General features: G+C 37.4%; 1 protein-coding gene across 2 annotated transcripts in view; it reads right to left on the reverse strand.

Moving 5' to 3' along the window:
* The window catches only part of MMP16 (matrix metallopeptidase 16), a 193,732-nt gene that overhangs the window by 97,303 nt on the left and 81,912 nt on the right, over nucleotides 1–14,517 (reverse strand). For both annotated transcript variants that reach the window (XM_075494902.1, XM_075494901.1), the window contains one exon: nucleotides 5,325–5,473. In XM_075494902.1, the coding sequence (XP_075351017.1) occupies nucleotides 5,325–5,473 (149 nt within the window). The remainder of the gene's footprint in view (nucleotides 1–5,324; nucleotides 5,474–14,517) is intronic.

A 14,517-nucleotide genomic window follows, 5' to 3' on the forward strand; every position in this document is an offset into this window, starting at 1 on the left:
AGATCAGTGTTCTCACCTTAAGGTGATATCACTACATCAAAAGAAAGAAGCAAAGAATAAAGCAAAACCAAATAACTATTATATTTTGTTAGAAACACTGTACAAAAATGTCAGGGTCTTGTATAAAATATATAATATATGACTTATAGTTGTATTGTTTCAAGGGCAATGACTTCAAATCAATTGAACTAGGCCTCCTCCCAAAAAAAAAAGTTTAAATTATTTAGCTTAACTGATGGAGACCTATTTTAATAACAGGGTTTGATCACTGGCAAGCCAGGGGCAGATAAGTGTAAATATTCCAAGTTGTGAATTTAAAAATTAATCTTCAAAGCTCTTATTGAAATAATCTCTCAAGTTATGTCAAAGGTTCAATACTCTTACAGAAAATAATGTTAGCATAAAATGTTTTACACTTAAGATTTAATACAAAAAGTAGGTAACATGAACTCAAAATTCAGCATTGTATTATCTTACTAGAACTACTGACAAGCCATTTTTAGCAAAACAAAACATAGCCCAAAATAACATGTTATGAAATTCAAGCAGTCACTATTTGTTCCTGCACTGATTTTGAAGTGGTATGTACCTATCAAGAACATTATGCTTGTATCTTTATTGGTTTGGGTGGGCAGGGGATGTTCCACGTTATCATGCTGTCTGGCCCACTAGTGTTCTTACTGTTCTTACATGAGGACTAGGACTGTGGTTCACACACAATATAAATCCCAATGTAAATAAAATGGAAGCCTTTGCACAAGTGGTTCACTAGCTTTCAGGAAATAAATCTTCATGTAAAATCTAAGGAAAGATGCAATTTGCAGCTGAAGAGTTGGACTATCACCAAATCTACCACCTAGATCTTAGCTGAGCTAAGTTTAGCAGTCAGAATTTTAAACAAATTATTACATGGTTAGTATTGGAGTTCAGTATTTTCTAGCACAGAAATAAGGAAAAATGTTAACAACTACTGGCATATAAATTTTCCTTTTTTTTTTAATATGTTAAAAATTTTTTTTAAACAGTAATTGTTCTCACACTGACTGGGAGAAAGACTTCTGTCAGTAGCAATCATTAATGCTCATGACATTTGGGGATACTTAGTGTGTAATATGCTCTTCCATCTGGGGGGGGATTGACAAATAAAACATTCATTTCTATTTTCTTCCACATATAGCTGCTTTTAACATAGTATGATCAAGATCGTCCATGTTCTTGACTGCTTGTTGGAGTTTAATTATTTTTTTGAAATAATTGTTTTTCATTTTAAAAAGGTACATACTGGTAATGACTTTGCCTCTCTTTCATCTGTTTGTTTCTGAACTTGTAGAAATCTTTTATGCAGCAGGCCCTCAGAATTAATATTTTATCAGTACTCAATAAAGAGGCTTAATTGTGACTAATGTAGTCTATCTGTAGACTATGTCACATCAAATTCTTCTGTTAGCTCCATTAGTTTGAATCTTGAGGAGCTATACATGTCAAGAGAATTAAAACCGTTTAGACTCAGAAAATCTGAAAAGATTAAAATAAAAATATGCAGCAAAACTGTAAACCTCGAGTAGAGAGAGAGCTGAAATTTAACTTCTCATAACTCAAGCCAGTTGCCTAACCATATTTTGTTCTTTGGGGGTTAAGAGGAATCTCTTTTTGTCTCCTCACTTTCTTAAGACTTCAGGAAAAAGTTTTGGTCTAACATGGAATCAAAACATTAAAAAAACTACCTTTGGTTAACCACCCCACCTCGTTTATCCCTAATCAACACTGCTGCTTAGGCTGTACAATGTTTTTGGTGGTGGTGGGTTTGGGTTTTTTTTGGCAGAGTTATAGCAAAAAAGGAAAATAAAAGGGAGAGCCCAACTTGACTTTGTGCAACTTGACTTAGCTGCTGGAAAAACTATAGACATTTATTTAAGAAAACTACTGAATGGTACCCTTAAACTTCTTGTGAGAAGAGATAGATATGTTTTCTAAACATCTTTACTCTTCCCTACTGTACTCCGCTATTACAGGACTTTTACAGGACTTTACTGACACTCCTCTAAGTAATAGGAAGCAGTCAGAGAGCGATGTAAGATACTGTATTTTAGTCCTGTTACTGACAAGGATTTGACTGTATAGCTTTTGTACAAAAACATCTACTAATAAAATAGACCACTGAGTTGACTTCAACAGCTCAAAATTTACCATTCACTCTTACCCTGTGACTGATAATTAATATTAAACAGCAGAAATCACACATAAATATGGTTACATCTTAATTATTAACCTTGAAGTAAACTTGGTTAGAAGCTCATCTGAGCAGTAAAATAAGCACATTTGCCATTTATTTATAAAGGATTACATTAAAATAAAATGAATGTTTTGTTACTATTGCATAGATTTAGTCAGCATCCTATACACAACCATTCTATCTGTATACCAAGAAGTTTGTAATGTACCGCTTTAAATTGCAAAACATGTTCTGGAAATAAACATGTATAGCAGTTTTAAGAAACGACAACGACTAGTCTTTTTCTACTTAGTATGTTTGGTTTAGGGACATGAAAGACCAGGATGCCAACAGTGGGTCCATTTTCAGAAGTCTTCTTTTTAATGAATCATTGACTGTGTTTGGTCATATATATATGAATCACAGAAAATACTGTGGCACCCCATGCAAATGTCAGACAGTATTTTCATTGGGTTTGCCATTGTAATGATATTTGTATTCAGAATGTCCCTCATATTTTTACGCCATTATAATGATGTCTCTTTCTACCACTCACTCTTCCTTGTCCCCAGCAATAAGCATGCACCATGCTTTTCAAGCCACTTGGGAAACAAATTTAAAAATGTAGCAAAAACAACTGAAGGGTGAGTAGTAGGGGGAAGATGAACACTGTTCATATTTATGCATACCAAAATACTCATTGAGGATTATCTTTTTTTCAGAGCAACAAAATCCTCCCAGGAGACTTTTGATGATGATGCTGCAGGACATTATTTCTCTGTTAATATCCCCAAAGTTGGTTCCTATCAAGTTACTACTGTAACTTCTTTTAATTGTTTGTACTTCTGAAGACGAAGAGGCACATGGTAATCTCTTCTCAAGACATGCTAGAGAAGCAGGTAAATCCGCTCACAAGATGAGAACATATTGTTTTTATGAGGTTCCTGCTGTACTCTTTATTTTGTAATCCCAGCATTGTATGTGATTATAACATATTAATCACAGAGAAACAAATGGTAAACTGTCACATATTTCTGGCCAAAAGAGAATATATATGCTTTCTGTGTAGATGAAAGGGAAAATTATTTCAAACGTTTACAAAATACTGCCATAAATGAACACCTGGAAAAAAAAAAAAGTTGTCCTTTGTTATATAGTCATATCTCCCAAGAATATTCAGCGGTCTTAATTGATGGTAACTTGAGGCCGCAGTTTAATAGTTTAATGAGTTCAGATTTTTTCTCAACACCAATGTAAATGTGACAAGTCTTTAACAATCAGTTCTGTTCCCAACTTGTCTCAAGTTAATGAAACTCCAAATGTGTAAGTAGATGCAGAATTCATCCAGCATGCGTTATATGTACCTAAGAAATGCCATGCTTTAATATAGCTTTCTGTGTAGAAGAAAATCATGCATCAAAAGGTTTAGAAGACTCAATAACCACCAGACTGTAAAATTAATGTTCTGGACTGCTGCATAGATGGATTCCTTTGTCTCTTACGTAGCAGAAGAAGTGAAGACAACCTTGCTGACATGCCGGCCAACAAGCCCAATTTAGCAAACCTAAACCACTTCCCTTTGCAATTAAAGTTTTGGGTTGTTTTTTTCCAACTCTCTAGCTGATACTCTAAACTAAGAGATGGCATTCACTTTTCCTTAGGTTACCACTTCCTATCTTCTCTGTACCGCTAACTGTGAACAGATTATTTTCTCTTTAGTGAAATATATTGCCTCTTACAAAGCTGCCACTAATGTGTCTTTAACAGGCTACTAGTGAGCGGTATAGCAGCACTCTCCCCTCAAGCATCAGTCACTGAAGATGTATAAAGAGCCTAGTCTCTCCACCCTGCAGACTGAATCATAAACGTACTTTTGAGCATGGCTTTCACAAGGCACTTACTGCTATTGCACTGCATGTTCTAAGGTCCTTTAAATTCCTAAACTGAGGGATGTGTGATCAACTCACTTCCCCTTAGGGAAACCCTAAAATCTGCTTTGCTTTATTGCTTTTCAATGCAATAATGCATGTGCCAGTGCAATAAAATGATTTTTCCAATCCCGCCAGCATTTTGGGTAGTCTCTTCCCTAAACTCTAAATGATACAAAAATCATTCATGTCAGCTACTTTACCAAAAAAGAATAACAAAAGATGACACATTGGGTTCGGGCTGGTAAATGGGAAATGAAGGAGGATTTTTTTTTTCCCCCTAAAAAGCATTTTAGAGAAGTAGTAGAAACATAATTCAATAAAGTAAATGTTGAATATGTAGTGACAGTACTATTTTGTTATTGTTTGCTTTTCAAGCAAAGTAACGTTTTCTAAAATCACAAGATAATCTTTATTGCATTTTAACTGGAATGAGTCCAACAAGCACTTCAAATCTTAATCCCAGATACATTCTCTTAATTGTGCACTAATACTCTTCTTTTTTTTTTTTTTTTTTTTTTGCATTTTCCTGACACATTTTTAAAATTTGGCATAGCATAGAGTTGTTTGGAAGTGTCTTTTAATAGCTGTGTTTCACAAAGTTTCTCTGTGTTCAGTCTGTCAGTAAAATCAGACACTGCCAGCCTTACACAACTACAGAATTGCAAAGGGCATGCAAAACTAATCCAATTCTACTGCATGTTAAAATGACCATACCTGGTCTTTTGTTACTGGAAACCATTAAATGAATGGGCCAGTGGAGGGTGCTAAATTTTTTTTCAATGAGGATAAGGAAATTTACACCTAAAGATTTTCCAGTAAGAAAAGACTCTTTCCACTGTGAAACATTTCTTGAATTCTTGCCAATTTTGAATAGGTTTCTCCACTTCCACATTGATAACCTTTTGGCCCTTTCTTTAGTTAACGCTGAAACATTTTCTTTACACATGCCCAAAGGCAGACAGCAGTTAGGCAGGTGACTACCTGCTACCATGAACTACAGAAGATGAAAAAAAAAAAAGGGGGGGCAAGGAGAGAGAGAAACATTTTAACTCCCCATCTGAAGCTGCAACACTATTTGGATGTCCCGGTCATCCTGCTTCATGTGTTATAAATTTTTCCCCATTCTATTTTACCCTGCTTGAAACAGAAAAGTCAAGAGCAGTTCAGTACCGGTTACTTACTCAATTGTGTTCCTGTCCACTTTTCCTGTCATATTAATGCCATAGAACTGCTGCATGGCAGCTATAGCTGATTGCATGGTTTCTGCAGAGCGCAACACCGACATTCGGGGGTCAGTTGGTGGAAGGTAGCCATACTTTTGTAACCATACCTGCAATGACAAGTGCAGTGGCTATTAAGTAGAAATTAGAGGTAAATAAAATGCTCCCTAGTAATTAGTTTTGTACCATATATAATGAAGCTTCTAATTCACCAAGCATAAATCCTGTTAGTTTGGGTTGAGGGTTTTTTGGTTTTGTTTTTTTTCGGAGAAGAAATTATTTGGGGCTTTTATTTCATCTCCTTTATTAAAGATTCTGCTGTTTTAAGACTTACAGTGTTTTCTACCCAGGAGCTAGCTCTCTTTATTATCTGAAACTGCCTGTTTCAATTATTTATTTAATGTATTTATTTATTTGAAGTTACAACTTAAGCACCTAACCCTGGCTCTAGGCACTTCAAGAAATTTTTAAAGCAGACAAAATATAAAATCTACAATATATGCTACATATAATTGACTGTCCACAGGGTACATAATAATATTCACCAACTACAATAATAAATACAATAGCTCTCACACAGTTACACTGTATTGTTATTGTCTCTCAAAGAATGTGAAAGAGAGGGTGGGGAAACATTCAGCTTTCTGAGAAGAATATCAAAATCACATACTTATAGGCAAAGCAGGTGGCCAGGGGATAGTGAAGTAGCAGAGTCTGTCCCCACTTACAGGAAACTCCTTGATAAGAGGATCTTCCTTTTTAAATCAAGATGGATTTAATGCCAACTGTTTATGCTCTTAATTGTGGAGAACTGAGAGGGAGAAGACATGGTCCAAATAACTGAAAGCTTTATGATTAAAGCCAGTATCTTAAGAATACCTGGAAAAACCCTCTGAAACATGCTGTCCTCTTGAGGTAATGTTTCATAAACAAGTAACTGCTGTTATCTTAATGTTTCTAAGCATTCTCAAAATCTAGCCTATACAAAGCACAGTGTAAGACTTTGAGGCAATGAGAGCATTGATACATCTTTAAAAATGTCTTAGCTTCTCATCTAAGGACTGGAACTACTCACTAGAATGAAAGGTACATATATTGCCAATCTACAAGGTACAGTTAAATTGTATTGCTGCAGCTTCACTCTCCCCAGTAACAAAGTACTTGTGACCTCATAAATCTGATCTTCTGTTCTTTAAAAAAAATGAATGAATAGATAAACAAATAAAAAAATTGGTTCGGCCACCTCTTTGAAACATATCACATCCCAGTTCATGGATTCTGAATCATTACATTAATGAATGCCATCTACCCACTCTCCCCTCATAGTGTGTTGTGGGCTCTGTCTGCCTCATACAGCACTTCTGGGTTTTTTATCTGTTTATACACACTGTTGATACACAGCCTGACACCAACCTGTGTAGCCTGCAATCTTTGGCCTTAAGTTTAGCCTGCAGAGTCCACCCAACTCAGTTCCATAGCAGGTTAACCATGTTGGTGGTGCACTCCTCTTTTACAGATCCAGTGAAGAACCTCAAGACGGATGAACTCATTGCTATGATTCACTTTACTAACACTGAACATGTATTATAGGTGAACATTGGTTCAGTGCAAATAAAAGATCAAACTGGCACAAAAGATAAGGGAAATCTTCAGGTTATACGTTCAGATATTTCTAATTTAAACAGGTTTACCTTCCCATAGGGCAGTTCAGACACAGTCCCAACAATGTTTGTGAGCTCCATACAACAAGGAGACACAGTACAGACAGGATTAAGACCCAGCCTAACCACTTTCACCTTCATACTATCCCTGTATACAGAAGCCATTCAGAATAAGAACAAAATGTTGTTTAACAGATAGGAAGATGCTCTTATTTCCAGTATAAATGAATTGCTACAATCAGTACCTACATCCAACCTTACCTACTCCTGACTTCTTGCATTTTTCAGCTTCAAGGGTGAACTTGTGAACACTAAGTTTGTGTTAGATTTCGGTCATCACACAAATAGTTTAGCTTATGTGTCTCTTTGCACAGGAAGTCCGTTTTTCCTTCTGTTATTGGAGGATTGCTCTGAAAGGCCAGCTAGAGCTGTAAGGTTGGCAAGAGCAATGCAATACGTGGAAACAAGACCATGGAAGCAAGAAATGTTTGACACAGAGTGGGTTGATTTCAATGTAGTGTGTAGAGTCCCTTTGAATTAATATTTACAATGAGTATATTTAAGAATGGGGTTATTTTGAAATGCATCTTCTCAAGCCAGTGATATTAAAACAAATGATCAGTCAGGAAAGAAAAATAATTATGAGCAGCATGTCACTGTTGTCTAAAGTGATGCCACCTTCTTGCCACCTTCTCAGCATGAATTTGGTATGCAGGCACAGAGCAGGGCTTTTCAGGAAGCTCGCTCTCAGGTGCTAAGGGTACTCAAAATTGCTTGGGAGGCTTGTGAGGCTACCTATCACCACTTGAAACCATCCTCACTGTGGTATAACTGAAGGAGACAGAGGTATGGCGTTACAAGTAACCAAATTTACCAGGAGCTAAACCTTCAGATATCTGAATTAGAAAAGCTATAAAGGGAGAGACAGAAAAAATAGCTTGGGGAGTATAGCTCATGGGAGAAGTGGAGTAGAGAGGACAAACTGGAATCTAGCAGAGTGTCACTGCAGATACAGAAAAGGAAAAGAGAGGTGGCTCGGAAACAGCAGGAGAGGACAGTGTAGCCTTTCCCATCCTAAAACCACTTAAATACAAGTTAAATACAGGATGCCTGGTAGTCACTGAATAAAGGAAGTAGACCATCTGGGTCTTCCCTCAGCCTTCAAAATAGCAACTAGAAGGCACAGCCAACATACTGGAAAATCAGACAACACTCTGAAAGCGAGTTTCTTTTTTTGAAAATTCAGAAAATTTGACCTCCAAGACTAATAACTGGTGAACGCTTGAGAGCTAGTGGCATTTGGTAGCACTAAATGCTACTAGTGATCTGTCCTTGTGAGAAAGAATCGTGAAACAAGAAAAGAGAAAACAAATCTGGTTCCTGTTGCATTCCTCAGGTTCCTCCTTTTTCTATTAACAAATTTTGAAGCACCTTGGCTCAGTCTGCCAGATACCTAAAATATGCCCCTCAGATTCTGTTGTGCATAGTCCAAATGCTGGGAACTATGGAGGAGAAGCTTAACTTTAAAATTAACTCCATAATATATAGGTGGGTAAAACAACAAAAAGGAAAAGAAACAGAATGAGGCAGACACAGCAAGAGAACAAAGGAAAACAATTTTCTCACAGCCTTGTATTTTTGAGGCAAGCTATTAAAGAAATTATGACCACAAGAATTTCCCCCTCCCCCTCTACTGAAATTAGACGTCTCTCTGCCTTAATGCACTTAAGCAACGACAATGCAGTGTTGGCGAGCCATCTATCACCCTGAGGAACTCATCTGTCTTGGAACAAGGAAATAGTGAAGTAGACCCATCTAACATGCAATGTCTGGGGTGCCAACAGAGACCTTTTGCACAGACTCCAAAATAAGTGATATGACCCATTCCTTTATGCAGTTTAGGAAGATAAAATACTGCTACTTCAAGCGAAGTTTTTGGGCAGGACTTTCTTGTCCTACAGCAAAATGAAAGCCATGGCAACCTCTCATGGTAGCCACAGGAAAACACAGCTGGAAGACAACGGGTTCCACCACTTCACTCTCTATTACAGTGCTTTACTATCCTACTGCCACAAAGTTTGCCTTGGAGTTGAATCTCCATTACTATAATTTAAGCCTGTAACTTCTCATTTTACCTGCTATGGGTGAGGGGAACCGATTTTTCCTCTCCCCTCTGCAGCAGCCTTTTATGTATTTGAACTCTGTTATATGAGTCACTCTTTCTAGTCTTTTTTAAGTAAACTAAAGAAACCTCTTTTGTTTAATCTTACTTCATTGTCCATATTAACCTCTGGGAAACTGGAAGCTAAAATTTATCTTTACTAAGCATCTGCTTGCACTAGATTTGTATGTTAGTTCCCATTGTTAGCCTATTAAGAAATACTGGAGTTTAGCTGAAGTGTTAGGAGTAACTCAGAAGAACATGGACACTCAAACACTTCATTTTGGAAAAAAAACCCCACATAAATAACATTAGCCTAAAAATATTTTTTCTCACTAATTGAACTTCAAGGCTTATGTCCCATCTATCTGTACATTTTAAAATTATAAAACCATGCTTTACACACACTTTTTTCATCAGAAAAATTCCTTCACCATAATTCCACCTTCTCTTTTCATAATTGTAAGGAAAAATAAACAAAATCCATTGGTGATGAAAGCTGCAGAGATGCTAGGAGTTTGTTGGGGACCTGCCATTTCTGCAGGAGTCCATGGAACCTGTAAGTGCTCAGCACACAAGCTGTATCACCTTCCAGACTTTTGATGTCATTGACTAGGTGCCTAAGGTTTGGGGGGTTTTCTGCCATGATGAAAGGATCTTTTCATTTTAGTTTGTAACTGCTACTAATGCTATGCTATACAGATCATCTGGCTATGGAATAGATAGCACTTTGTCACATGGCTGTGTTTGTCTCCTCTAAAGGATAAAGCATGAGCTAACTTAAAGTGTATCAAATACACCAATGGACTTCAATCACTCAGATCTTTGCTAGTTTGGGAAAAAAGAGTGCTCTTAAAAACAGTATATTGACACCAAACTGTTACTAAGAACAAACAAAACCCATATATCATCATTAAAGATTAAGCAAGACTATTATGAATATAATCAGAGTTTCAGAGAGCTTGCTGATTTCTAAGATAGAAGAGAACTTATCAACAAATTATTAATGTTCCTGACTGACAGTACATAGTATAAGCTACAGTACAATTATGTTCCATGAAACTGAAAGCTTAGTAAATCAAACAGTCTAATAAAGCACAGATCAAAACAATTTCATAAACACCTTCAGTAGTGCAGCTGCATATCATTATTATTCATGTATTCCTCTTCCTATTTTAGATTTTATCATGCAAACAAAATTCCTATCTGTACTGAGTAAAACTGTAAGATTTCATAATTTCAAAATATTTTGACTTTTGTTTTTTAACACACTTCCACCAAAGACACCATAAGTGAAATTATTTAAAATGTCTGAGTAATTCAGGAGATTTATATTTTCAAAAAGCATACATTTAAGAATCTAACTTACACTGATCACCACAGGATTTAGCAGTTCAAGTGCTGATGTCATTTTGAAAAGAGATTGAAGGTTTTTACTATGGTATGGATAAGTCAGCTGACCCCGGAATTAGTATCCATATGAGCAGACCATTTCTCCATTTCAGCCAATTAAGCATGGCTAATGGTGTGTTTCAATAACAGACCTAACTATTGCAGCTAATACTGACTTTTCAGTGACAAGTTGATAGCCAGATAGACAGAGATAGACAGAAGTGTTTATACAGAGCATTATAGGGAATCTTCCGCTGGTTTTCCTACCTCATATCTCTAATGCCACCAGTTCCTCATTGGTGATGTTTTCTCTTTTTAACAGAAGACACTGATGTGAATTTACTGAATGGGTATATTGTGTATGGTATCTATCTAGTGAGAAAAATACTTCCAAAAAAAGCATGTAACAATAACATATAGTCCAGGAGTCTAACCTAGTCTATCAGAAACGTCTACAGAAAGAGAATAAGAATTATGATAGACAACACAATAGCTGAATGGTTATGATTGGTTTGCTACCTATGGTTGTAATTTAAGATAACTAATCCTTAACAGCTAAAAAAGAGCCTGCATGTTCAGAATACATTAGTCTGGAATGGCTTGAAGCTCACAAACAAATCCACTTCTTGGAAATTGTATAGCAGGGTGGAAAAGATCTTAAATGGAAGGAATCATCTTCAGAGCGAGCAACTACCTTGTTTGTCATTATGAACATGCCAAAAAGAAAAAGTCAAAATACCAACTTGCAAAATTTAGTTCTCTAATGACCCCAGCTGGCAACTAAGCACCACACAGCCACTCGCTCACTCCCCCTGCGGTGGGATGGAGGAGAAAATCAGAAGAGTAAAAGTGAGAAAACTCGTGGGTTGAGATAAGAACAGTTTAATAATTGAAATAAAATAAAATAATAATAATAATAATAATAATAATAATAATAATAATAATAATAGACTATACAAAGCAAGTGATGCAAAATGCAATTGCTCACCACCCCCCGACTGATGCCCAGCCAGTCCCCAAGCAGCAGCCCCCCAGACAGCTTTCCCTTAGTTTCTATACTGAGCATGACATCATATGGTATGGAATAGCCCTTTGGCCAGTTTGGGCCAGCTGCCCTGGCTGTGCCCCCTCCCAGCTTCTTGTGCATCTCCAGCCTTCTCAGTTGGTAGAGCATGAGAAGCTGAAAAGTCCTTGACTAGTGTAAGCATTACTTAGCAACAACTAAAACATGAGTGTGTTATCAACATTATTCTCATACTAAATCCAAAACACAGCACTATACCAGCTCCTAGGAAGAAAATTAACTCTCCTAGCTGAAACCAAGACAGTGACCAACTTCTTTTCTTGTGAACTGCTGTGACAATCCCCCAAAAAACAATTTAGATGTGATAGTGGCATAGTCTTAGACACATTAATGACAGTAATCTTTATTGTGGATTACATAATTTGTAACAAGGACTTAATTCTGAAAAGTCTGTGGGACGCCTAGGTTGCAGACTGCACTATAGTAACTACTTAGATGCAGTACTAGAAGTAGCAGAGTTGAGCTTACAGTGGGCCAAAGAAGATGATAAATTAGGCCTCACTGAGTTCAGTGTTGCTGCAGCTAGCTAGTTCAAAATTAGTTGAAGCATCATACAACTGTTCTGGTATGTATATGCTTATAGGTTTTTTTGAGTTCTGGCTAAAAATGGATGTGAAACTGAACATTCATATTATATAAGCCTCAGATAGTACAAAACCATATTTACCAACACATGATCTTGTATGTCTCTTCCTACATGAAGTCAAGAGAGAGGGAACAGAGTCTGAGATAAGTTTAAAAGGGAGCTCCTGTTCCCAGTTGAGAGGTAACTCCATTGCAAGAATCAAGACTGGAGCCCAAGGCCAGAAGCTCTGCCTGGTTAGTGACTTGAACCAAACTCAGAGTCCAAGGAGTGGCAAAAGTAAAAAAGTAAAATATATTCAAAACTGTTTGCTGATTTCCTCTCATTTATAATTCCAGTTTAGTTTAAATATTCTAAATCCTTTGCTTTACTGCCACACTTGCGCATGGAAAAAACAATATAGCTTGAGAGCAGCAGGAGTGGAAGGTGTAAAAAGGGCAGCTGGGAACACCAGGACAGAGCCATTTGCAGATCCCAGGCAGGTGGGGACCTACCAGTAAGTGGCAAATGTGGGATCTGCATGTAACACTGTGCTGGAGAGACTCTGAAATACACTTGGAACAGGGATCAGATACTACTCAGCTCCAAAGGCAGGAGTTACATTGTTCATTCACTACTTCTACTGAGTGTCTGTACCGAGAGTGGGTTAGTGTTATAACAATTATGACACAAATCTTTGCCCTGGAAAAAAACTCTTTGTACATTGATCATTCCCTGTAACAGTATGCACATTTATAACTGCCTGTAGAATATGGACCTTATTCGTTAGTTGCTCAGGGAAATTTTCTCCAGTCACTAATAGAAGTCTCTGGAGAAGTCTGGCATGGACCCAGACCAGTGGAAATACTTCCACAAATAAAACTAACAGTTCTAGTAGATGTAAACACTCAGTCATAAAGTGCATGTTAGGGGACACTGTCCTTACATCTTACTAGAGTTTCCATAGCTTCTAGGAAAATATGAAGTGCTCTGCAGGGATAAGGATGCTGTGTTGAATAATCTGGCTGGGTAAGTCATGACTGCTTCAGAAAAAAAAAAAAGAAACTTCTAGGGCAATGAAGATGATTAAGGGATTGCAGCATTTCTCCTACGAGGAAAGACTGAGAGAGCTGGGACTGTTCAGCCTAGAGAAGAGAAGGCTCAGGGGGGATTTTATCTATATGTACAAATATCTGAAGGGAGGGAGTAGAGAAGATGGAGCCAGGCTCTTTTGAGCAGTGCCAAGTGACAGGACCAGAGGCAATGGGCACAAACTGAAGTACAGGAGGTCCCCTCCCAGCATAAGGAGATACTTTTTCACTGTGAGGGTGGTCAAACACTGGCACAGGTTGCCCAGAGACGTAGTTGAGTCTCCATTCTTGGAGATATTCAAAAGCCATCTGGACATGGTCCTGGGCAGCCTGCTCTAGGTGACCCTGCTTGAGCAGCGGGTTGGACCAGATGACCTCCAAAGGTCCCTTCCAACCTCAACCATTCCTGTGTGATTCTGTGATTCTAGACTGAAGGTCCCAAAACTGTAATATCCTGAAGACTTGTAGAATCCTGCTCATACTGGTTCAAACCATGGAAAAGTCCCTGAGGGACTAGAAATCCAGGTAAAAGTCACTACTGATATTTTTATATTTTTTTCCCCCAAGGTCTGTTGTAATAATTACTCTAAAATTACTCCAGACTAATTCTCATATGGTCAAACAAAACAATAGATTCTTTTACGGTGTACACTACTCTCAAACTGAAGTGAATGTATATTTTAGCTTGCACAGAGAAAGATGCACAGGTGCATACAGGAATATGTCCTGAGGCTGGCTGATTTAAATTAGCAATTCAGATGACTTCATTGCAAAACTTTGGTTTGAAACAGAAGACTGCTAACTTCAGCTAAGCCTGTACTCCTTGCAAATTATGTTTATAGTGACTGATTTTCTTAGACAGTCTCCTCATGGAGAAAGGGAGACTTCATTTGGCATTATAACTCACATACTTGTACCCAGTGTCATTCCAAGATCTCCAAGACAGGAAGAACAGTAGTCGTCTAGGAGGGAAAACATGCCTACTTATATTCCTAAACAGCCAGCATGTTTCATAGACCCTTTTATCTTTGACCTATAAGGCATTGACACTGCTCCTAACATGAGGACAAAAAAAAGACTGGAAGAGACACAGGAAATATGAACAGGGGAACAACACTAATTATTAGTATTTATGTAGTGGAAGTCAGATAGTTTGCTATAAGAAGCAACAGAGTCCCACTGTGCTACACTGAACAAACTAAG

Source organism: Mycteria americana, chromosome 2 (assembly GCF_035582795.1).
Source record: "Mycteria americana isolate JAX WOST 10 ecotype Jacksonville Zoo and Gardens chromosome 2, USCA_MyAme_1.0, whole genome shotgun sequence".
In the NCBI taxonomy this organism is placed as follows: domain Eukaryota; kingdom Metazoa; phylum Chordata; class Aves; order Ciconiiformes; family Ciconiidae; genus Mycteria; species Mycteria americana.